The sequence below is a fragment of the Cupressus sempervirens genome, chromosome 11, assembly GCF_028749045.1.
Source record: "Cupressus sempervirens isolate cs-2001-9-10 chromosome 11, ASM2874904v1, whole genome shotgun sequence".
Classification (NCBI taxonomy): Eukaryota; Viridiplantae; Streptophyta; class Pinopsida; order Cupressales; family Cupressaceae; genus Cupressus; species Cupressus sempervirens.
Window position 1 is genome coordinate 751,847,455 of NC_143128.1, and position 25,358 is coordinate 751,872,812.

General features: G+C 37.2%; 1 protein-coding gene across 3 annotated transcripts in view; it reads right to left on the reverse strand.

The window, feature by feature from the left end:
* The window catches only part of LOC149531783 (uncharacterized), a 228,612-nt gene extending 209,205 nt beyond the window's left edge, over positions 1-19,407 (reverse strand). For all 3 annotated transcript variants that reach the window (XR_016359263.1, XM_089811893.1, XM_089811894.1), the window contains exons 1-2: positions 18,801-19,407; positions 9,986-10,161 (exon numbers count right to left, since the gene is read on the reverse strand). Coding sequence is in view for 2 of the 3 variants with exons in the window: in XM_089811893.1 (XP_089668019.1) it covers positions 9,986-10,161; positions 18,801-19,089 (465 nt within the window). In the remaining variant the exon portion in view is untranslated. The remainder of the gene's footprint in view (positions 1-9,985; positions 10,162-18,800) is intronic.
* Positions 19,408-25,358: the final 5,951 nt, after the last annotated feature.

A 25,358-nucleotide genomic window follows, 5' to 3' on the forward strand; every position in this document is an offset into this window, starting at 1 on the left:
ACTCCTCTACGAGCCCTATCTGAACTCTTGATGCATTAGAAGGATCCCAAACACTAACAAAAGCCCGCCAAGAAGAACATCCTCTAATATTTGTTGCTCAACTCTGAACTCAACTTCACCATGTACATAATCCCAAACTCCTCTATGAGCCCTATCTGAACTCTTGATGCATTAGAAGGATCCCAAACACTAACAAAATCCCACCAAGTAGTAAAGTCAATCAGCAAGACATGACCAAACTTTAGTGCTACCCATGTTAGCACTAGGAACCCAAGGGACACTGAATGCAAACCTATTCATACCATGGAGATGAAAGTGGTTGAATCACTAGCACCATCTCTATTCTCTGCAAGGCTCATTGAAGTGCTCACTCTGCATGTAATCCAACTTGGAACCACTGATCCCATCTACTGCAAATGGTAAATACTCACTCCCCCGAAGGATGCTACACCCTCGATACTAATTCAAACTAATGCATCATCAAATCCTTTGTGTGTGGGTCTGAGAACTCCTAATGGATACTCGTCCCTATGCAGCCACGATAAAAAGCTCACACCTTGTTTAAATGTTCACTGTCATAGCTCTAAATGTAACCCCTGCCATCTAGCTAATTAACAACATCTGCAGTGGATGTGACCATAGGAAAACCTAATACAACATGTGGGTTCTTGCGACTCTCTACAGATGCACTCCTCCCCACTATAATATCTACACCTGTAACTGGATATGTGTGGCCACATCCTCAATCTTCTCACAACCATAGCCTATGGATATCAAATCATCACTAGCCACCACTACGTGTAGCTGAACCAGATCTAGGGCTAGTGTTGACTTTACATGTTCCGACCCCACAATAACCTCATCAAAACATGAGTGAAACTCCTAGGAAGCAAACTGAGTATACTGCAAAGAATCCATAGTCACCTCAAGCTTGTGGGTGAGCTCAACCACCTCCTCCACTTTCCCCAACAATGTTTCCTAACACATGCTACCCCACTCAAGAAGGTACTCCCTCTCAAGTGCCAACTATAAATAATTATGCTTCAAGATCTCGACAACCTATTGAAACGAATGAATCTCTTTGGTAGGGAAAAACAACTACCATTGTACTCATCTCACTTAGGAGCACCCCAACCAAATACAGCGAACATCTGTCGGATAGCATAATAATGATGAAGAGCTGAAAAGATGTCATTTTCACTCACCTTCAACTATCTAGTCATATGATGTCTCTGCATACCATGGCTCTCACATAAGCTCTCAAACTCACTAATTGCATTGTGATATGTGATTGTACTTGCACTGCTCACCAGATGATCACTAACATCATGTGTGCTATCATCCTCGCACACATCAACAACTGACGTACTACTATTGGTGCCTCTACCATTACCTCCTCTGAAGAAGTGGAAGCCACTATTGTATCAAACTCCTCGCATGCCTCTACTTCCCCCTCATCAATAAGTCCTTGTAAGTCACGATCCTCAAACTTAACATTATCCAATAAATACTCTGAGTCATCACCCAATGTCTTATATGGCATACCAAACTCATTGCAACATGAATCATCAACATGTGAAACATCAGAGGTCCCCACAACACTAGTATCAACACTATTTGACGAGACCCCTCTATTATCGGCTAATGTTGCATGCATGACTCAAAGTCATCATGTAGATCAACATCACTAGGGCATATATCAAGATCACCTAACTCCTTAACACTCAAAACATGAGTGTCATAACTGGGTAGTGTTGATGTGAGTTTTATTCCACTACAACATGCAAAATCAATTACTTAATGTTTCAAGGAGAAACACCAAACACTCAATCATCTCTTGATATAAGGTCATCTGAAATGACTTCAAGGTTCCTTCTTAATCATGGACTTCACTCAGTTTTATGATGTGATATGTTGGTTATCGCAAAGGGACTTATGCTATTCATTCGATCCATATCAACTCTTGCACTTCTAAAGATTTGGCTCTACAATGTGCAATAAAAATTTGATCTTCTAACCTTTCCACTTCAAATTAAACTTAACTTCTACTACTACTTCTACCTCTAAGTAGGGATACAAGGAATCATGGACGACTTGGACTCTACTACATGTAATCTCACCAAGGGCTCCACCCACCTAGTGCAAGCTTTTAAGGAATACACAAATGATTTTCACATCAATATCCTCTCTCCAATCTCATCGCCTAGATGCAAACTAATGATTGAACATAAATTGAAGTTGAATGTTTTCATTGACTTACCACGCAAGGCACCCTTACCATCAACAAGAGGCTAGTGACAAGAAAACATTCACAATAACTTCCATTCAACTAAACTACTTCAACATGAAAAGAAATCTACTCCAAGTGAAAGATAGAGGAAACCAAGCAACCAAAGCAATAACAAGTAATCCGCCATGAAGAACCAACAATGAATTATCAATTACTTTGATAAGCATTATAGCATCAATTTGATCAAGTCTTTCCCATAGCTATCCTACTCTACTCTCCTAACTCTCTACTATTTCCAATCTCTAAGCTAATCTCCTAAGCTCCTCTAATCTAACCCCTTGCAAATGAGAAGGCTTTGGCCTTTTATAGTAGTTCCATTATAATGAAGACCCAAGATCGATTCAAGATCAAGGGCCGAGATTTCTTCCCACAAACCCTAATTAGGGTTATCAAATTTGCAACCAATAAGGCACCAATTCATGGGCCAGTAAGAAAATTATAATGATTTTGATAGCCAATGAGAAAATGGGACACTTGGCACAACTTGATTGACTGTGCTTGAAACTAAGATTTTCTAACTGGAGGAAGCAAACAATTGCCACATCATCATCCTTTGGAATTCCTCATGGAATTGACTTCAATCACTTACATCTTCGTGAACCTATGAATTTGATCTCTCTTGATTTTCCTTGGACATGTCCTCATGTAGTTGGATCCTCTATGCTTTCCTGAATTTCCTCTTAATTTTGACTTGAGTTTACAAGTTGATAGCGTGACCATGAATCCTTCCTTCTCACTTTAGTCATCGAGATAGAGTCATCTCCTTGTAGTACCCACTTGAAGTTTTGAGGCCTTGATCATCACTTTGCCTTCTAGCTTCTCCTAGATTTCACCTTGCAAAACAAAGGAGAAAAGCATTAAGCTTGTGGAGAAAAATCTGAAAACAAATTCCCATTGTTAATGAACAAAATTCATCCCAATTTAAAACTTGCATATTGAGGCAAGTTTAATCTCATCTCAATCCAAAACCATTTATTATATATTTTTTATTTTTTTATTTCTAATTTTCATCACTTTCTCTCCTCAATTTTTTTTCAATTTGAGAGGAAGGATGGTTTCGACAATTAACAAAGAATGGTACTTGGCTAGAGAAATTTTTGAAGATGCAAAATTTCTCCAAGAGGGAGATTTTGGAATATGTGAAATTTACTCAAGAGACAGAGTTCGGAAGATGCAAAATTTCCCCAAGAGGGAGATTTCCAAAGATGCAAAATTTCCCTAGGACATGGTGTTCTCAAAATTTCCCATTTGAACGTTCCTTGGTGATCCCTTGCTCTATTCTTGTTCATGGTGTTGCCCTCATGCCACAAATTAATCTTCTAATGTCTTAGAAGATGTCAAAACTTGGGAGATTCAATGTGGGGAAATTTTGAAAGATGCAAAATTTCCCCAAGAGGGAGATTTCAAAAGATGCAAAATCTCCCTAGGAGGGAAATTTCCGAAGTTGCTAAATTTCCCCAAGTGGAAAATCCTCTCCCAGACTAAGATTCCACTTTCCACTTGGACTTAAGCTACGAAAATTCCTCTAAGGGACCAAAATGTTCTCACCACCCCAAGCAAAAATTGCTTCCCAACAAACCAAAATTGCTCAAACTCACCCCAGACTTGGAGACTTGAAAAATGTTGCCAACCAAAGCCACCTAAGACAAAGACTCCTACTAGCTAGAGCAAAATGAGGGGGTCCCCATTTTCAATGGGGCGATGATGTGAAAACCACAGAACAGGTAGCTCCATGCCCTGGTCTATCCCACCTGAGAAGACTGTTATCTCCTGTATTGACTCAACACTATGACAATTGTTGTAAAAATCAAAATTGTTAATGCTCACATCCTCCACGTAGTCTTCAACAATGACATTCTCATCAAGAGAGTTTAAACTAACATTGGTAAGAACTGCATCTTTTGCAATCCCACTATTTGCAGCATTAACAACATTCTCACATAAGGGAATACCATCCTGAAAATCAGACCCTGTATTACCCATATCACCGCTACTACCAACTGGATGTAAGACTACCATCAAAGGTAGTTAACATGTCTTCAACATTTTTCGAAGCACTAGCTCTGGAATCTTCAAACTATTGAACTCGATGTTGTTGTCCGCTAATGGCACAGACACATCCACATGTCCTTGTATAGAATCTCCAACATCGTAATTGCAAATAGGACTAGTGGCTGCCCCACTAAGCATAGGATCATCTTCGCCATGATCATCAACTGCTGAAAACTCATGGTGAAAACTTTTGGATGTCTCACCTATGAAAACTCTAATTTATCTTCCTACATTCTTGATAAAGCCCTTTTAAAAATGAAAACCATATACCTAGTTGCCCTATAAAGTGTCGTCAGATCTAAAAGTCTTGCTTACATCCTTTTTTTTATTTTGTTTAAGCCTTTCCATACTTTCCATCGAGGCATTTGTTTGCTTCCTATGATTTTCCTTATTATTCAACTAGTTCCCATATTTACTAGATTTCCTATATCTATCCACAATTGAAATAAGTGCAAGAGTGTTAATCACTCAAATATCAATAGCAGGATCAAAATAATTATTTTTTTCCTATCCCACAAGATGGCAGGAAACCGCTCTGATACCACTGTAAGAACCCCAACCAGTTATAACTTTAACAAGCATCAAATTATTGCACCTTTAGATGTTTGACATTTTGCCAAACACTTTGCATGAAACCTCTATCTCGTTGTCCTTTAATTTCATATTACTTCCATTTTCTTGTAATGGTTTCGAATTTAGTTTAGACAATTGCAAATGGTTATTAGATATTCAAACAAATAACTGAAGTACAAATGCAATCCTTTTTTACTATTCAAATGCATACATATGATTTCTACATGTAAAAAAGTGCACCTACATCCAATAGACATTTTCACAAACAGTTGGCATGCATTCTAGTGGTGATTGCGACACATAACTAAAGCTTGGCATTTCATCAAACAGTTGTTGACCTTATAACTCCTTATTTCAATATCAAATTGTTTACAATGAACAACTAATATGGTTGCCAGTCTAGAATTACAATTGCAATTTCAATAGAGACAATTATTACATACAATATTCAAGGCAAATGAATAAACTATGAAACCTGGATAAGTGTTGACATTCAAATAAACTTATTATAGCAGCCTAGAATGCTCGCGCCAACTTCTTTCACTCCCAAAGGCAACCTGCCAACAAATAATAAATGTTGTCTTGCCTTGACAAAATGCTGCTATTAAAATAGAAAATTGCATCCTTGAAGGACGTCCAACAATGACTCTAACAGTTTACAACAATCACCTTTATCATGCACAAACTATGGCTGCCCAAGGTACAGTAAATCTAGGCTCTCAAACACCCAATTTGTAGGAGGGAAGTATGGCCTTCAAGCAACCATAAGTATAGTAGAAGGCAAGCTCAAAACTACGCCAAACGCTTCATCGAACAATAAAAAAAATCTTGGCAATTTTGGTATACAACAACACCAAAATTATTATCAAAATAATTAAGATTAATTGTCAAATAATCAGAGCACAATTCACCATATCTTTCAATGATTCAAAGTGTGAATCAAAGAGGAATCAGTCCTCAAGAAACCCTTCTTGAAAACCTTCAACAACTTCATAAAATAATTTTAAAAATAGCCAAAAGAATGATTCTTTTTCCCCATGAAGTCTCCTTTATAATGCAACTTGGCTTCTTACTCACACTTTTTGTTTAAGAGCCTTCATCAACACAACTTTCAATTAGAAGCTCTCATTTAACAATTTAATAATAATTTGGCCACTAAAATAATAATAACTCCCAAAATGCTTACCCTTTAAATATGTTGTCTAAGATAAGATGCACACCTATTATTTCCCCATGTGACCAAATGCACTTTTCTAAAATAGAAAGGGTCCCTCTCAATCATCAACGGACTTTCCATAAATAGTAGGTGCATGAAACTAAGCCCAAACGAAGTCCATTCTAAATCAAATGAGGACCAAACTGGAACATACTAAATTGTGAAGAAGAGAGAACCCTCCCATAGCCAAGCCTCTATCTCAAAATACCCTTTATCCACAATAATTAGCCTAGAAGGATCACAATAATAGGCTAATCCCTAAACTTTGATGCTGGCAAAAATAGGGACAATACAAAATTGGTATATCCAATTTCCCTCTTTCACTTGACCAAATCCACTTTCCTAAAATAGAAAGGGTCCCTCTCAATCATCAATAGACCTTCCATAAAGAGCAGGTGCATGAAACTAAGCCCAAATGAAGTCCATTATGAGTCAAACGAAGACCAAACTGGAACATACTAAATTGTGAAGAAGAGAGCACCCTCCCATAGCCAAGCCTCTGTCTCAAAATACCCTTTATCCACAATAATTAGCCTAGAAGGATCACAATAATAGGCTAATAAATCAAACATTAACGTTGGCAAAAATGGGGACAATACAAAATTGGTATATCCAATTTCCCACTTTTACCTACAACATGGTCCAGGGATTTTCCTTTGAACCACACAGGCTTCCCAAGAATCCTACAAACAAGGTGGTTTTGTTGGAGGTGGTTAGATAACTTTCAGAATTTAATATTATGCATAAGGAGACGCACATACAAGGAATACTTTCCTCCACCACTTAGGGAAAAACACTTGAGTCTTGTCCCTCATTTCAGGCAACAAGGACAACTAGCACAGAGCTACAATTCTACCAATTGGGAAGATACAGTGCATGCAAAGATTTTGATCCATACCAAAAGATCCCGACCCACAAGGTCTTGAAATGCAAGCACAAGGTAGATAGAGAAGATTATTGGATGAATCTTATGGATGAAGAGGTTGTGAGGAGGAAGATGTGGTCTAGAACGACGATAGAAGATGTGGTCTAGAATGATGATAGATTTCATGGGAGAGTGTGGGATCTTCTCTATTCTTGACCAGGTTAAAGATGATGGGAACCCAACCCATCCTTATTATGAATATGAGAAGAGTAAATCAATTGAGCCTTCTAATTGGTCACAAAAGGATGAGCTTTCAGATTTGGGGGTCTTAATGAGATAAGTAGTCAACAAATCAAGGGCATGGGTAGACAAGCAAGAAAAGAGGTTGATGAAACAAGACATCACCTTCTTCACCTATACAAAGATGCAAAGTGAGGATTCTTCTTCCAACGGCAATGAAGGAACTATCAACACTTCAACATTACACATTCAAGATGCAAAACAAGCTTCAAAAGAGAAGGATAATGTGGCAAGAACGTCACATGCATCAAGTGATAGGGACTATCTGTAGAGAATTTAGAAACCAAAGGCACAAGCCTGCCACACCTACTCCTATTCCTAGTTCTTCATCAACTAGGAAGATAGAGACAAATTTCAGAGGATGATTTCGTACAAGGTGGAAATAAAAAGATTTTACCTCGAGAGAGTGAGGGGGCAGCTTAATCTACGCATTCAATTTAGTAGGATACAAAGATATTAATGTCCTTTTCTATAGTACAATTGGTAGTAGATTTGGGTGATGATGTGGGGCAACCTAATCCTAACACTCAAGAGGAGGAAGATGAGGTCATCTCAACATTGAAACGATTTAATGAAACTGAGGAAATGAATGATAAGGATTTATCGAAGGTTCCTAAATGGGCAAGAAAGAGCATGAAGAAAAGCATAAGAGTAGAAGAAGTGAGATTCTCCCTAAAAAGGATACATTTTTTAGTAAAGGTGATTATGACTTTGGCCATTGGCATCTCTTGTTGATTACTAGGAACACCACGTATGAGCATGCACACACACAGTGTAATGATATTTTAAGGATTCTATCTTGAGGAAACGTTCAAATGTCCTTATTGCAATCAAGAAATTTGCTTGATCTTGATTTTGATAATTGCTGTGAGTTGGATTTGGGAGAGTTGATGGAGACACTGGAATCAGTTTATTTCGCAGGGTTACATTTTCTTGAGGAAAGTCACTTGAATGGTTTCCTCTTACTTATATTCCCTATTAATGATCTACAATGGCACTCTTCGGATTGGGATAACACATTGGACACATGCATGAAATAGTTGGAGGTTACGAAGATGCAACATGGCAACCTTCATGGCATTGGCATGGAAGAGTTTAGTGCAATTTTAATTAAGTTTCATAATTTTGCTAGAAGGGATAAGAAAAAGGAAGTATATATCTTGGGTGATGATTTGTATGGTGACTAGGCAGCTTCCTTGCTTCTTATTGGTCCTCAATCCTTTGAATTTTCTCATTGGCTTATTTTGTGGTACTTCATTTCTATTGGCTACTTTTGGTGGCCATAATTAGGGTTTGTAATGGTTTAATCTAGGCCATTGATTTCAATTTAATCTTGATCATTCCTTGTAATTGGAACTCCTATATAAACCCCCACCCCTCTCATTTCTACGACAGGTTGTTTGAGAATTGTTGCTAATATAATGCAAAATTTGCTCTATTTTTCATGGTGAATTGTTGTGATGAAGTTTGCATTATTGCATGGTTATCTACATCCCTCACATAGAATAGATTTCAATCTAAGTTATTGAAATATAGTAAAATAGAATAGAATTGCTTCAAGTAGTTTGGTCGAATGGAAGTATTGTGAATGTTCACTTACAAGACTCAAACAAATCCAAGCAACTGGCCTATTGCTGATTGCAAGTGTGTCTTGTGTGGTTAGTCAATGAATGATAGTATTTAACTTCATTAGTATTAAATCTTTAGTTTTCATCAACCTGATAGGATTAGGGAGAAAATATAGATTTGAAAACATTCAACTATACCTTAGAAGCTTACACTAGGTGATTCAAGTCGTCAATTACACTTCATCTAGTATAGTCCAAGCCATTTACAAATCCTTGCATTCAAACTTAGGAGAAGAAACAAGAAGTTAAGTTCAAGTTGAAGTTGACAAATTTGACAAGTTGAAAACCAAAAAATATATTTTCATTATACATTGTGAAGCAATATCTTTAGAAGTGCATTATTGACAAGTCTTGAATGAACTAGTAAAAGTCCCCTTAATTGATAACCAACAATCACATTATTTCACTGAGCAAGTACCTACAATAGAAAGAACCTTGAAGTCACCTTGTGATCTTACTTTGCGAGCTTGGCATAAGAAGTAACCTTGTATCAACAGAAGGTTGAGTATTCAATGTTTCACTTTGAAACATCAAGCATTTAATTCCACATATTGTCGTGAACTAAAGCTCACATCAAAAGGTAGTTATTAGAATGACCACTAAGGGTGGATTTTGAGTAATTATGTAACATTTCTAACTTTCTATGTAACGTTTCTAACTTTCTATAATGGTTATTTAATTAGGATCTTTCCATTTTTTAGTTGATTTTTATTTAATATGTTTCTTTTCAGTCTTTTATTTCTATTTTCGCTTTGAAAGCTCTGTTTGTAATCTCTATTTAAGGAACTTTTGTCTCCATTGTACCCACTGAATATCAATTAATTATCATTTCTGTGACCTCTTCCAGCAGTTAATAAATTTACTTAGACCTGCAGTGAAGAGACGTTCATTTCATTACACAATTCTTGGATATTCCATGGGATGCAGATTCCATTGATTAAAATGTTTACAAGGTCCAAAGCATACCGACAATTAATATATTATTTTACCTTAAAGAAGTAGAAGTAAATGGTTGTCCTACATTAATACAAGCACATAATAAGAAAACTTTGCCAACTTACATTTGAAAACCACCAAGGAGTAGTAACATTTTTCTTCACTTGGAGAGCAAATTCGTGTGTGGCCTTGGCAATATCCTGAATTCTTCCACTTTGAACAGCTTCAGAAACAGAAGTGTGCCATCGGTTCCACCACTGCATGCGATTTTTTATCACTCCTTTCGGTGGAAGCCTGTCCTCTGCATGTTTGGTATTGTTAAAAGTGAGAGACTGATTAAACACAAACAATGAAATTCATCAAATCATATCTAGGATACTATAATATTTATTTATAATTATATAAATTATTTCATGATATTAGGTGTTGCTTACATTTGATGAATAATGTTGAAAAATATTAAGAAAACCACAAAAGATATTAAAACTGCCAAGAAACAATTTGTTGGCAACCAGATTTATTGTTCGCAGAGTTAATATACAAGCTCTGGAAGTTACATTTCTTGCAAAATAGATGTGATCCCAGACTCCCAAGTATGGAGTCACCGATCAGTTTGTAAGGCCAGAGTGGCTCCATGAATTATTCTCTAGTATAGTGCACACTTTAGAATTTTCCCCCAAAAAAATTGTAGCTACAGCTTAAAATTTACAACTTCAGCCATGGATAGAATGGGCATTGTAATTATGCAGCCGTTACTCAATAATCATTTTGCCAAGTAGTTTAAAGATTGTGTCTTACTTCTTAAAATTTTATTTCTGGAGTTTATCTCCAAAATATCCTTCCACGCCGTATTTCTGACTCTAAATAAATCAATTGAAATTAAAGTTCATGGGTTCACTGATCCCCAAAAATCTCCTAAAATTTCTGAGCACTTCCTACTTTAAAAAGTTAAAAAGCATCAGCATGAGACCCTGCCGCTCTTTATTAATGAGTATGTTGACAAATTTCATGGTAAATAGAGCTTTGCCAATCCATCTGGAGCAGAAACCACACGTAAGAGCCACCTACTTAGAGAATACCTATGTTCCACAACACTGCAGATTCTATGAAACATACGTTATGTTTTCACAGAGCAAATGGAGCTCCATAATAGTACAAATTCCATGAAACTTATGTTATTCTCATACAGCACCTCCAATTTGCTGAAGCGCTCTACACTGAGCAACTTATCCCTTTAGAGTCCGAAATGCGAACTGTCCTTCCTAATAACCCAAACTTCACCGGCTTTAAAACACTCCTCGCTTGCTCGGATGGTCAGCCAATGAGTAACTGTAATGTCCCCTCTTTAGTTCGACATGACATTGATCATGGATTTTGCCTATTCCAGACTCTCGTAGGCAAATGGTGTGGAGAGAGAGTCAATTTTGCGGATCAGATGGTCATATCTTGCTCTTGAAGAAGTGTTAAGAGGTTATATTTTATTATTATGTGTTATTGGGGCCTACATGTTATAATTTTAAGTTGAGTTGCACTTTTTATTTTATAAAATTACTTTATTATAAAAAGTGCATTATAATGAGATTTTATAAAGGATGTTTCTAGAAGTTCTAGAAAAAGTGCATTATAATGAGATTTTATAAAGGATGTTTCTAGAAGTTCTAGCAACTTCTTAGAAAAGTGAATAAATAGAGGGCTGGGCCTCTCATTTTGGACAGGCTTGGATTTGAGATTTCTTCTACTTCTTCCATTGTGGAGCAAATTTGTAGTCTCTTGGGTCTGCAAATATTATTCGATCTTTGGGAACGAATCACTCCCCTAGATTGGCATAACTGAGGTAGTGAAATATCTACTGAAGGGTTGCATAATTGGAGTTGGCATTCAGCCATCTCATTGGTGCTTCATCGAGAATCCGTTGTAGGGTTTGTCCGTGGTTGGAATAAGGGCTTGAATTCATCATAGCATTGGTGGATCATTTTTGGCAAGGGTTTGAAGACATAATTGGCACATTTTCAGAATTGCAACTCCAGGGTTTGGAATCAAATATTTGCTCATATCTCCTCAACCTATTGGGGAACTATTCTATGCTTTTGGGAGGGCACAATATGACCCTAGGCGACCCCAATTAGGGCATTTTCGTCAGCAGTAAAAATACAAAAAAATCAGATATTGAAATCGCAATCTCCCAGCTACCTAGTACGGCCAACACAGGGTTGCAGATTTGTCACAGTTGGAGGGCGGTTTGGGCAGATTTGGGGTGTCGACTTCATCAGCCGTCATCAGCAAATTAAGGCAGCGATCCAGATCAGTCCTTTGTTGTAATCAGATTAGGACTGCATTTATGAGGGTTACATATGGTCTTCCATCTATAATCATATGCATTTGCACCACATTCCATAAATGTCGGTAATAGCAAGCTGAAATTTGCCATAATCTGAATATTGTTATTGGTACTGTTATTGTTCATTGGCATTGTACTTTGTGGTTTCGTTGCACAACAATTAGCCTTATTGTCTCAGTCCAGTTTGAGGGTTTTAGTGGCCTTAATAGTTAAGGGTCATTACAGTGGTATCAGAGCTATAAGTCCTGCCATCCTGTGGAGGTCTTATAGGGAATTTGGAACAGCTGGATAGAAGGGAAAGTGTTTGACGAAATGTCAAAACACTAAAATCAGAACATTTATGTTTGAGCATGCGACAAAGGCTTTATAATTTCCGCAATACCAAAGCAAGACAAGATAGGATTTCAGACCTGCAGAGCGAACAGTCTAGCTCATCTGTACAGGTGGACATAGAATCCAGTGATACAGACACAGGGGAGGTATTCTTTGATCAAGACTACGACTACAATATGGATAGAGGCGGGAATGCCGGTCCAGATCAGCGAGAGGAAAGATTTTTACAGTTATTAGACACCTTGGCACAGGGACAGCGATTAGCCGAACAAAGAGCATAGGAACAGAATCAAAGAATGGAGCTTATGATGCAGATGATGGCTCGTCAAATGGGGTTGAACGCTAACATAGGTGAAGGAAATAATCAGAATGGTAACAATCAGAATGGGAATAATCAGGATGGGATACATAATGGAGGCGAACAAATTGGGAACAATTTCGGTCATGCACCCCAGCAAGCTAGGACAGTGAGTTCGAGACCTATGATTCCCACGTTCCTTCCTAGAGCTCCAGAGCAGCCAGTACCAGAACCCCAGATCACTGACATACAGGATCAGCTGAGGAGAGATTGGGAAGCAGGAGGTCCAGATTTTACAGCTGCAATCACCTTTAGAGAGTATATGGATGTGCGGATGAAGCATATGCCCCGTGGACATGACAGGACTCAGAGCTATGAGCTACGAAAGAAAGTAGGGAAACTTCAATTACCATATTTTGATGGCTCGGGAAAGTCTACAGCAAGAGCTTGGGTTCAAAAACTTGACACATACTTTCAATTGAACCCTATGTCTGAGGAAGAAGCTATTAAGTATGCAGCAATTCACCTGGATGGGTTAGCACACGAGTGGTGGCATCATGGTATGATCACTATGGGTCATGCACACATTACTTCATATGTGGAGTTTACGGAGAGACTGATTGAAAGTTTTGATAAGAAGGATCCAGAACTCCATTTCAAGGAGTTAGCTCAGCTTAAACAATGGGGATCATTGGAAACATACATTTCAGAATTTCAGAAACTTGCAGTGTTAGTAACAGATGTATCTAAACGGAGGCTATTGGTTTTATTTATGGATGGGCTAGTTGATCCGTTGAGACGGTGGATTAAAGCTCTTAACCCTCCCACTTTGCAAGAAGCCATTAAGAAAGCTCGTGACATGGATTCCTCTTCAGCTTCTAAAAATAAATTCCAGGCAAAGAGTTTCCCTTCAGGAAAAGATAGGGACAGGAAACCCTTTCATAGAGAGGCACAGCTACCTAAGGAGGAAAGTAAGAGGTTGGACAAGGAGACACTTAATGACTTGCGTAGGAAGAAGCTATGCTTCTATTGCAAAGGCCCGTATGAGTATGGCCATGACTGTCCTATGAGGCCAAAAGGGAAGACCAACCGAGCAATGTGGGCTTATTACGAAGGCTCAGATTCAGATAGTTCAGAACATCATGATGAGGATCCTGATGAAGCAGAGGGAGAGCAGGAGATAGACAGTGCAGGGCAACAGCAGGGAACAGAGCTACATTTACAGGAAGCACGACTGTCTAGTATCCAGAGAGAGGGATCTTTCAGACTTCGGGGAGTTTTGGCTGGGCAGAAGGTTATTACATTATTGGACACAGGTGCCACACATAATTTCATTGATGCACCATTCGTGGAGAAGCGTGGACTCATTACTGAGGAGTTCGTGGGACTAATAGTCAAGGTAGCTGATGGATACACTCTTCGTTGTGACAGGATGGTACGAGACCTACCTTTGCGCCTGAACAACTATGATTTTAAGGCGGACTATCATGTGGTCAACATGGGTGACATGGATATAGTACTTGGAATGCAGTGGCTACATTCATTGAAGGTGGTTACCCTGAGACTAGAGGATATGGCGATACAATTCGAAGTGAATGGTAGGACTCATGTGCTTAAGGCTATCCGTAATGGAGACATCAGGACTATCTCATTTAGGCGGCTGGAGAGATTAACTAGGCATAATGATATAGAGTGGGCAGCAGTTTGTACTTTGACACCTACACAAGAGGAGCAACATAAGACGGAATATCATCATGATATTCAGAAATTGAGGATTAAGTACGAAAAGGTATTTAGTGAGATTCCACCAGGCAGGCCACCGGACAGAGGCATTGAGCATATTATTGAGCTGGAGGAAGGTGCTAAGCCTATCATGATCACACCATATCGACACCCAAAGCGACTCAAGGATGAGATCGAAAGGACCATCGAGGAGTTGCTAGCTATGGGGCACATCCGACCAAGTAAGTCACCTTTTGCATCTTCTGTTGTTTTGGTAAAAAAGAAGGATGGAACTCTTCGGATGTGTGTTGATTACAGGGAATTAAATAAGAGAACCATTAAGAACAGGTATCCCATTCCTCGCATTGATGAGTTGATAGATGAATTGCATGGAGCTTGTTATTTCACGAAAATTGATTTGAGATCAGGATATCACCAGATCAGAGTCCGTGAACAAGATATTGAGAAAACTGCTTTCAGATGTCAATGTGGGCACTTTGAGTTTGTAGTCATGCCTTTCGGCCTGACCAATGCACCTGCCACTTTCCAGTCCACTATGAACAGAGTTTTCCACCATCAGTTGAGGAAATTCGTGCTGGTGTTTTTTGATGACATTTTGATCTATAGCCGATCATGGCAGGGGCATCTAGAGCATTTGGAGACAGTGTTGAGCATTTTACAGAAGGAGTCCTTGTATGCAAAAGAGTCCAAATGTGACTTAGGGATGACTGAGCTGTTATATTTGGGACACATTATTAGTGCAGATGGAGTGCGGATGGATCCTGAAAAGATTCGCGCTATTGTTGATTGGCCTCCACCAGAGAACCTTACACAGTTGAGGGGGTTCCTTGGTTTATGTGGTTTCTATCGCAGGTTTGTCAGTGGCTACTCACGACATGCAACTCCCATGACAGATCTACTAAAAAAAGGGGAATTTGTGTGGACTCAGAAGGCACAGGACTGTTTTATGAGATTTAAGGAGATAATGACTACGTGCCCAGTTCTAGCATTACCTGATTTCACGAAGCCATTTGAGCTTCAATGTGATACATCTGGAGAGGGAGTAGGTGTTGTACTTATGCAGAATAAGCACCCCATAGCTTATGAGAGCAGGAAGCTCAGAGGCCCCGAGTGTTCATTCAATATATATGATAAGGAGATGTTGGCCATCATGCATGCTTTGGCCAAATTCAGACAATATCTTGTGGGTAGCAAGTTTTGTATTAAAACTGATCATAACAGTTTGAGGCATTTCTTCGGACAGCGGGACCTGAATGATCGCCAGCAAAAGTGGGTAAGTAAGTTGCAAGCATATGATTTTGACATCTCATATGTCAAGGGAACTCAGAATGTTGTTGCAGATGCTCTTTCTCGAAGGCCACACCTCACTCTTATGGTTCAGATATCAGAGGATTGGCGACACTTGATTATAGCAGAGTATGCCAGGGATACATGGGCCTTCGATATAGTGGAGGGAACAGTGATCGATACCAGATGCACACTTGTAGATGATTTAATCATTTACAAGAACAGGATTTACCTAGTCCCAGGATCGAAGGTTAAGCAACTGATTTTGAGAGCATTTCACGACTCACCGACAGCAGGCCATCCCGGGTACTTCAAGACTTACAGGTCAGTTTGAGAGCGGTTCACTTGGAAGGGGCTGAAAGCTAATGTTTTGCAGTACGTTCGAGAGTGTCTTGTTTGCCAGCAAAACAAACAAGAACACACCTATCCGGCAAGGTTCCTACAGCCACTTCCGATCCCTGACAGGAAGTGGGAGTGCATCTCCATGGACTTTATCACAGGTTTGCCCAAGGTACAAGGACGGGATTGTATTTATGTGGTGGTAGATAGATTAACAAAATATGCTCATTTCTTTCCTATCACCACTACCCACTCAGCAGCTCAGGTGGCAGAGGTTTTCTTTCGGGAGGTTTTCAGATTGCACGGATTGCCTCGAAACATTGTGAGTGACAGGGATAGCCATTTCATGAGTCATTTTTGGCAGGAGGTATTCCGGTTATGTGGCACGGAGCTTACACCCAACACTAGCTATCACCCACAAACCGATGGTCAAACGGAGATTGTGAACAAATGGGTGGAAGGGTATTTAAGGAATTATGTGGCAGCTCAGCAGCGAGCTTGGGTCAGATGGATATATCTCTGCGAGTATTGTTACAATACTACATATCACATCACTATACAAATGACACCCTTCATGGCACTTTACGGTTATGAAGCACCTAGTTTCTTGGATTTGTTGTTGGGCGACAGCCGGGTACCCAGAGCAGGAGAATTATTACAGGAGAGTAAGGATATAGTTGCTACTCTCAAAGATAATATTGCGAGAGCTCAGAACCAGCAGAAGCAGTATGCAGACCAGAAGAGGACTGAGCGTAGTTTTGAGGTGGATGATATGGTTTACCTCATGTTGCAGCCATACAGGCAATCTACTCTTAAGAAGAGTGGTGCAGAGAAACTCAAGCCACGCTATTACGGACCATTCAGGGTTATCAGGCGAATTGGTGAGGTGGCTTATGAGTTGGAGCTTCCGGCAGACAGCAGGGTGCACAATGTGTTTCATGTGTCCCGCCTCAAGAAGGCGTTGGGTCAGAATGTGGTGCCTTCCGCAGTATTACCTCCTTTAGACGATGAGGGAAAATTGATTTTAGTGCCAGAATCCATCCTGGAGAGCAGAGAAAAGCAGCTTCGCAGAAGAGTGATCAGAGAATACTTGGTTAAGTGGAAAGATCTACCTGTTGAGGATGCTACTTGGGAGGGGGAAGCTATTTTGCAGCACCCGGCGTTGAGATTGCTTGAGGCCAAGCAATTTCAGGAGGGGTGGACTATAATGTCCCCTCTTTAGTTCGACATGACATTGATCATGGATTTTGCCTATTCCAGACTCTCGTAGGCAAATGGTGTGGAGAGAGAGTCAATTTTGCGGATCAGATGGTCATATCTTGCTCTTGAAGAAGTGTTAAGAGGTTATATTTTATTATTATGTGTTATTGGGGCCTACATGTTATAATTTTAAGTTGAGTTGCACTTTTTATTTTATAAAATTACTTTATTATAAAAAGTGCATTATAATGAGATTTTATAAAGGATGTTTCTAGAAGTTCTAGAAAAAGTGCATTATAATGAGATTTTATAAAGGATATTTCTAGAAGTTCTAGCAACTTCTTAGAAAAGTGAATAAATAGAGGGCTGGGCCTCTCATTTTGGACAGGCTTGGATTTGAGATTTCTTCTACTTCTTCCATTGTGGAGCAAATTTGTAGTCTCTTGGGTCTGCAATCATTATTCGATCTTTGGGAACGAATCACTCCCCTAGATTGGCATAACTGAGGTAGTGAAATATCTACTGAAGGGTTGCATAATTGGAGTTGGTATTCAGCCATCTCATTGGTGCTTCATCGAGAATCCGTTGTAGGGTTTGTCCGTGGTTGGAATAAGGGCTTGAATTCATCATAGCATTGGTGGATCATTTTGGCAAGGGTTTGAAGACATAATTGGCACATTTTCAGAATTGCAACTCCAGGGTTTGGAATCAAATATTTGCTCATATCTCCTCAACCTATTGGGGAACTATTCTATGCTTTTGGGAGGGCACAATATGACCCTAGGCGACCCCAATTAGGGCATTTTCATCAGCAGTAAAAATACAAAAAAATCAGATATTGAAATCGCAGTCTCCCAGCTACCTAGTACGGCCAACACAGGGTTGCAGATTTGTCACAGTTGGAGGGCGGTTTGGGCAGATTTGGGGTGTCGACTTCATCAGCCGTCATCAGCAAATTAAGGCAGCGATCCAGATCAGTCCTTTGTTGTAATCAGATTAGGACTGCATTTATGAGGGTTACATATGGTCTTCCATCTATAATCATATGCATTTGCACCACATTCCATAAATGTCGGTAATAGCAAGCTGAAATTTGCCATAATCTGAATATTGTTATTGGTACTGTTATTGTTCATTGGCATTGTACTTTGTGGTTTCGTTGCACAACAATTAGCCTTATTGTCTCAGTCCAGTTTGAGGGTTTTAGTGGCCTTAATAGTTAAGGGTCATTACAGTAACTCATATCTTTACAGTTCAAATGCGGATTGTACTTATTAATACCCCAAACCTCGACCGCTTAGAACAAAATTCGGATCATAACTAAGTGAAAATTCAAAACCCTGAATCAAGAAATAGAGTTTCTCACAAACAACGGTAAGAAGCAATGAATAAAAAAACTTACCCACGTCAAATAGAACATCTGCAACAGCTTTGAGAATCGGCTCATTGCCGTCCTTGATTTTCTTCTGCCTAAGAACACTCCTCCAATTTTTCCCAACCCTAAATTTCACATCTGGGTCTTTGAGATTTAGGTGTTCGTGCTCCCCATCTTCGTACTGAACATAGCACATCTCCTGCTCATCGTCAATCTCCACTACCTCACCAGGATACCAAGCCTTGTCATCATCCCAATAAACAGAAATTCCATCTCCCGCCTGAATTTTACTACCAGACATTCTGAACCGATCCATGGCAAAATTCTGATGTTACTCCCTCAATTCTTCATTGGCTCCAGGATTAAAACAGTGAACAGTCAAACACGAGATGGTCGAAAGATCCCCTAAATCTCCGGATGTTTGCAGCCTGCACGCATTCGTTAAAAAGAATTTAATGATGTACCTATAGAATTAGTCAGACCATAAATTTACATCTCCCTCTCCTACAGAAATAGCCCGCCTCTGGTTTTTTTCATCTTGAAAAACGGACTTGCAATTTATGCCTTCTGGGAGATGTGTCCGCGGCATGATTGTTTTTTTAATATTTTTCCAATTCTATGTGTTTATATCCTTGGGATGGGCCCGTTAATACTGGCACTAAACGAAAATTAAAAAAACACTATTTTTAGTTCCTCGGCACGATACTATAACATCCTACGGGGTGCTACTTCCATTGTTTTTGGACCGACCAGAATGGTTTATTTTAAATATACAAATCTTTTCTGAGTGTATTTTCTTTAGGTTGGGTATATTTGTTTTGGAAATTCTAATATGTCAATTGTTCATTGGTCTATTAAGTGAACAATAGGGCATCCATTTTTTTGGTCTTTAAGATTTGCGAAAAGTCATAAAATCTAATAATAACATCTAACTCATTCAATGTTACTCTAGAAAGATTGAATAGATCTTTTCAGTGAACGTTTTGTGGCGCAGTCACTTTAAGATGTCGAAAACCAAGCAACTATACACAATTAATGCAGTGGAAATTATCTCATCTGCATTTCATAAAAAGGAGTGATTGCTTTAATGTAGTTGAAATTATCTTGTTTACTCATTTATACAAAGGAGTGAATGGTTTGAAATTCAGATGTTGTTCGTGTTGTGCAGAGAGAAATTGATAAAGTTTATCGATAGCTCTATTTCACCAAGGTTGTCTACTTTTTGTTTGTGCAAATTTCCAATTTTTGTCTCAGTTAAATTTTGTTTCACTATTTGTTTTTTACTAACTCTTGCAACTTGTCCTTGGTGACTTGTTCATTTTAGCAAGGAAAATTAATCATAGTTATTGTGCTTCATAAAGGTGTGTTTCCCTGTTGGGATTCGTTGCTCTGTCATTTTCTTGTGCTTGCTTTTCATTCAAAATACTGGCCACACAATATTAAACCCCTTTATTTTTCATTTTTGTATTTCGAAACTCCCTTTCGCGTTCTATGATTTGAACACAATTTTCTTCCACTTCCAGTTTCATTTAATTCATACGCTTAATGTGCAATTAAATTCTTTACCATGTAATATAAGCTAGGTTTCTTCATGTATTTATTTTGATTGAGAATTTTGTGTAGCAAATGTACCCATAACAATTACAACTAAGAATTTTCTTCATCTAACAGGTAATTTTTCTAGGTCCGTAATTGTTTGTTTCGTTGGTGGGTATTGGATCACCGATTTCTTCTTTCTTTTTTTTGGGTTATTGATCAAATGATAGGTTGTAAAGGGGTACAATGTTTTTCTTTTCCTTTTCATTTATTCAGAATTAGACCGAATATGCTTTGCAACTTAACTCGAAGCTCATGTAGAGGCACCTGCAGCTAGATCTGTAATCTCAGTAGGAATTCCTTCAAAATTGGGAACCTATGAATTTTAGAGATTTTCCATACTCATGTCTCCCAAAGTGATGCAATTGCCATTGTATAAAAGAAGAAAACGAAGAAACATGTTATTTAGGTTTCAATGATGGTATCATTTGCCTAAATTTTCCCGTGGATTTGAATAGAGTTCTACCTTTTTTAGTGGTCTAAACAAAAACCAAAAAATAGGGTGCTCAGCAGCAGAAATTCATCTATGAAATAAGAGTCGATGGTTTTCATCTTTCCTTCTCAAGCCTATAAACAATAACATACACAATCAATACCATTATCCAATCATTTACACCCAGGTTTGGTACATAAATTTCAAAGTAATTCATGATTTTTTATGCCATTTAACAGGAAAAGCCCTAGTAGAGAGAAGTGTTGAGTAGCAACAGAAAATAGGGTTTAGTTGGTGTCAAATTAGGCATATAGTTAGGTTGCATATTGTATTTTTAAATTTTTTTAATTAAAATTGTTCTATTGTAATAACATATGTCAAAAATAAAATATCTTTAATACAATTTGGTAGTTCTTCATTATTTTTTCGATTACATAAGTTAAATAAAATATAATTGATTTAGGGTTAAACCAATTTTCAGGATTGTTGGTAGGAAAATTGTAAGTACTAGAGGATTTGAGCATTAAGATGATCCAAGAAAGTTGTTTAGCATTAAATTGTCGAAGCCTCTTCTAGGATTTTATTTATTGGCAAACTAGAAACATCAGCCTTATAAGCTTTTCCAACCTTCCAAACCATATTACTTCTTTAAATTAGGAGTGGAGTTCAATTTGAGATCAATGAAGAGTAAACTTGTAATTCAATTCACCTCTAATACAGGCTACTCCTCACATATAATTGCTTATAAATTATGTTAATTTGTTTTGGATTAGATGGTTGGAATCGTGCGTATTCGTATTTGAGTTGCACTGATTCTTCTTCTTGATGTGGAGCAAGAATCCACATATTAAGTTTTTGTTGCATTTCCTATATTGTTTAATATAAATGTCTATAGTCTGTAGGAATGGCTTTTAGATCACCTAGGAGTTGGTAAATGCATCTCTCTTGAGTACTGCCAAAAGTTAATGATGATAGCAGTTTCAATCACATTATTTTGAGCTAGAGACTAATTTTTGCTCAGTGGCCTAGGCAAAACACCACTGGCAATGGAAGGATCTATTTCTATCATTATATGTTGTAGAAAATTTAGGCAATTCAAAGTTTGAGATTTGATTGTTCATGTCTTAATTTTTCCTTGAATCGATGTAGAATCCATTTACCGTTCCTGAAGACAACAATGGAAGAAGGGCAACCCTAAATACATTTCAATTATGCAAATCTAAAATCTAAAATGTGGACAAAACATATAAGCCCCAAACATATTAGAATATATATAGGTTAGGGTAAAATTATGTAGAAGCAAAGAGCAAACACTTGAAAGAGAATTCAATATGCGTAGGACAAGTAGAAGTAATACCTAAAAAAGCTGAATAGTTGATGAAACTTTGAGATCATGAGCTGAGTATGAACTAATTAGACCTTCCAGTTAGTAATATAGATGAAAAGCACACTCAATCCTTAGCTTAACTGGAGAAGAATAGTGCTTGTTCAATAAAAAATAATAGGGGATACTAGTACCTTTTAAGATGTTAACTAAGGAAGAATAGTATTAAGTTCTTTAAAAGGAGCATAAGGGCATTAATAGCAAAGGGATAATTATTTTTTTATTTAGCATGTTATTATTTTTAGGTTTCAAAGTAAATTCACTTTTAAATTTTCAAATTCCATAAAATAGTAAAATTGTAAGAAAGTCTTGTGCAACAAGATATTAAATTGAATAGAAATTTCACACTTACGAAATGAATTTGTTAATATTTAATTAAAAATAATTAGGTATAATATATAATCTACAATAATGTCAATTGATTTTTTTTTCCAACATCCATATTCTTCCCAAAGTCACAAAATATGATAAGTTGTATAGACGCTCCCAATTCCATAAATTTACATAGTTTGAATTCTAATGTAAAGATATCCAAAATGAGAAAATCCACCTTCATTATGCTTTGAAAGATGTTCATACCCTTTTTCAAAATTTATTCTACTGAATATGATTTTTTTTCCTATATTTCTATGTTACATGTATTTATTTTGGATGTTAAGTTGTTTTTAAATCTGAATTATTATTTTGTTCCTACTTTCACGAGCAATTTTTCTGAGTAATCATTTTAGTTTATTACATCAAAAGACATTTCTCATTTCATTGTTAAAAGGGTCATTGATTTTAAGCAATCCTTTTGGTATTAATTTACTGCTCGATGCAATCACAGAAATGAAGGTGGCTAGATATAACAAAATGAAAAAAGAATAGTTAAGCTTGATCATGGATTAAGGACGTCCAATGCCTGGTCTTCCTAATTTCAACTTTCTACTCACGGCCAAATGATTTGATACTTGTGACATTTTTATACAATCCATTTACACTATACTTAATACTTTGATATGTATTATTGCTATCTAATTTTGTACTATATTGTGGCAGATTCTGACTTGTGAGAATGTGTGACCGAGTTTATATTCCAATTCCAGGTATGAAGTGGGATTGCCCAATCACTGACGTGATCAAAACACAAATTTTGGAAAATGTGTTTGTCATAGAATATGCAAATGTGGAGAAGTCATTACACATTGTTGTAGGTGAAGAATTTTTGAAAAATAGATCTAGATCCATACGCTAGAAGGACATTGTTTCTAAATTCCTCAACAACTCCATGGACCTGTTGGAGAATGTAGAAATTGTGAAGCAAATGGCAAATTCATATGTCAAACATCACTTAAAGCCTCTTGGAGAATATGATCCCTACATTAGTGCATATGTGATAGAAATGAGTAGTGCCCTCATAGGTGGCTTCTTCTCCCTTGAATCCCTAAGTTCATGTAATGTTAGCACATGTGTATTTTATTCCTTGAAAATTACAATTATTGGTAAGTACAAATCTATCATACACCATGCATTGTACATTCATCGTTCCTAGTTCTCTGAGTAGAATGCGTCAAGAATTTTAGATGTTTGTGATGCAATGATATTCCTACAAATTCATATATCTCCTCTTCCACTACTTCCTTATGTTCACACCAATCGCTCCATGATTATGTCCTCTAGTAGGGAGCTACTATAAGCTACAAAAGATTTTTCAAATGTGTCTATTATGCATGACCATATGTCACATATATGTATATAGTAAATATTAGTTGCAATGAAATTTGTTTATTCACACTGCTAAAAACTTTATAATTAAGAAAAAAAAGATCTACTTCTTTGTGTATATTTTTCATCACATATGACTTTAATTTTCTAAAAACTTTATATTTTTCATCACACTGCTAAAAGCTTTATAATTAAGAAAAAAAGATCTACTTCTTTGTGTATATTTTTCATCGCATATGACTTTAATTTTCTAAAATTCCTCTTACTTAGTCTTTTGTTTACACTGTTGGTCATTGTACTAATATTTGTTGACTTGACCTAATAATACACGATATTTGAATTTCAAGAAATCAAAATATTAGTCATGGTTTCTATTGGTTTAAGTCAACTTCTATTTATTTGTTAGTATTTTCTTTTTCCATTATTGTTTTAATATATGAAGTGATATATCTTTAACTACGTGTTCTCTACCCACCCCTACCCAGTCATAAACTTTTGATCACTTCTCTCTATTATATGAACCTGCAATTGCAATTTTGAAAAAGCTTTTAGTTCTATCTTGTTTCTTTCAGAATTGACTTGGCCAGTGCATGTAGTACTGTGTACACATTGTTCAACTGATCAAAGTCTTGGTCGACTCTTTTTCTTTTTTTTTCTCTATATCATATTTTACAGGTTCCCCAAGCCTATTTTGACAACTACAAATTCCAAGTACAAGTTAAATACAAAACAACTATCGAGTATGTCTCAACCTTATCTTATCAATTACCAATTTATTTCTCACTTTTCTATCGAGTTCATTAAAATCTAATTCTTGTCTCACTTCTATGTTTTGCTTACTAATTTTTATATCTTTCCTCTCTAGTGGATTAAAATTTATTACACTTGCAAAATTTTGATTTGTTAAAAAAAAAAGTATTCTCACACAATATAGTTGGTAAAAAGACTTTTCATTTAATATCTCGTTAGATTTCCTTTAACATATCAATTCTAATAACATGTAATAATTAATCATATGTATAATATATAACAACATATAGTTATTATATTAAATATACAAGATTGAAGTCTATTTTTTACTCAAACTCATCCACTCCATCTTTCATGGGTACTGGTTCGTACAACTCATCTTCCATGGAGTCCAAATGTGGCTTGACTAAACTAAACTACTAAAACATAGGAAGTCATGGTATTTCAATTGTGTCAGAATCACCTAGTTGCAATTCATGTTAGGTGTTCCATTCATTCTCATGAAATTTGGGTTTTGTGAACCACTACATAAGCAAAATATACCTGTTTCACCTACTATGATGCTCTCGTTTCTAACGAATATTGTGGACCATGAATATAAACCCATGTGGTCATTTTACATGTTTAGAGTAACATTGCACACTACATATAGATGTGTATAGACAATTGGAAATACATGTTTGACCACCTTGTTGCTTATCTTAAGGAATCTCCAAAG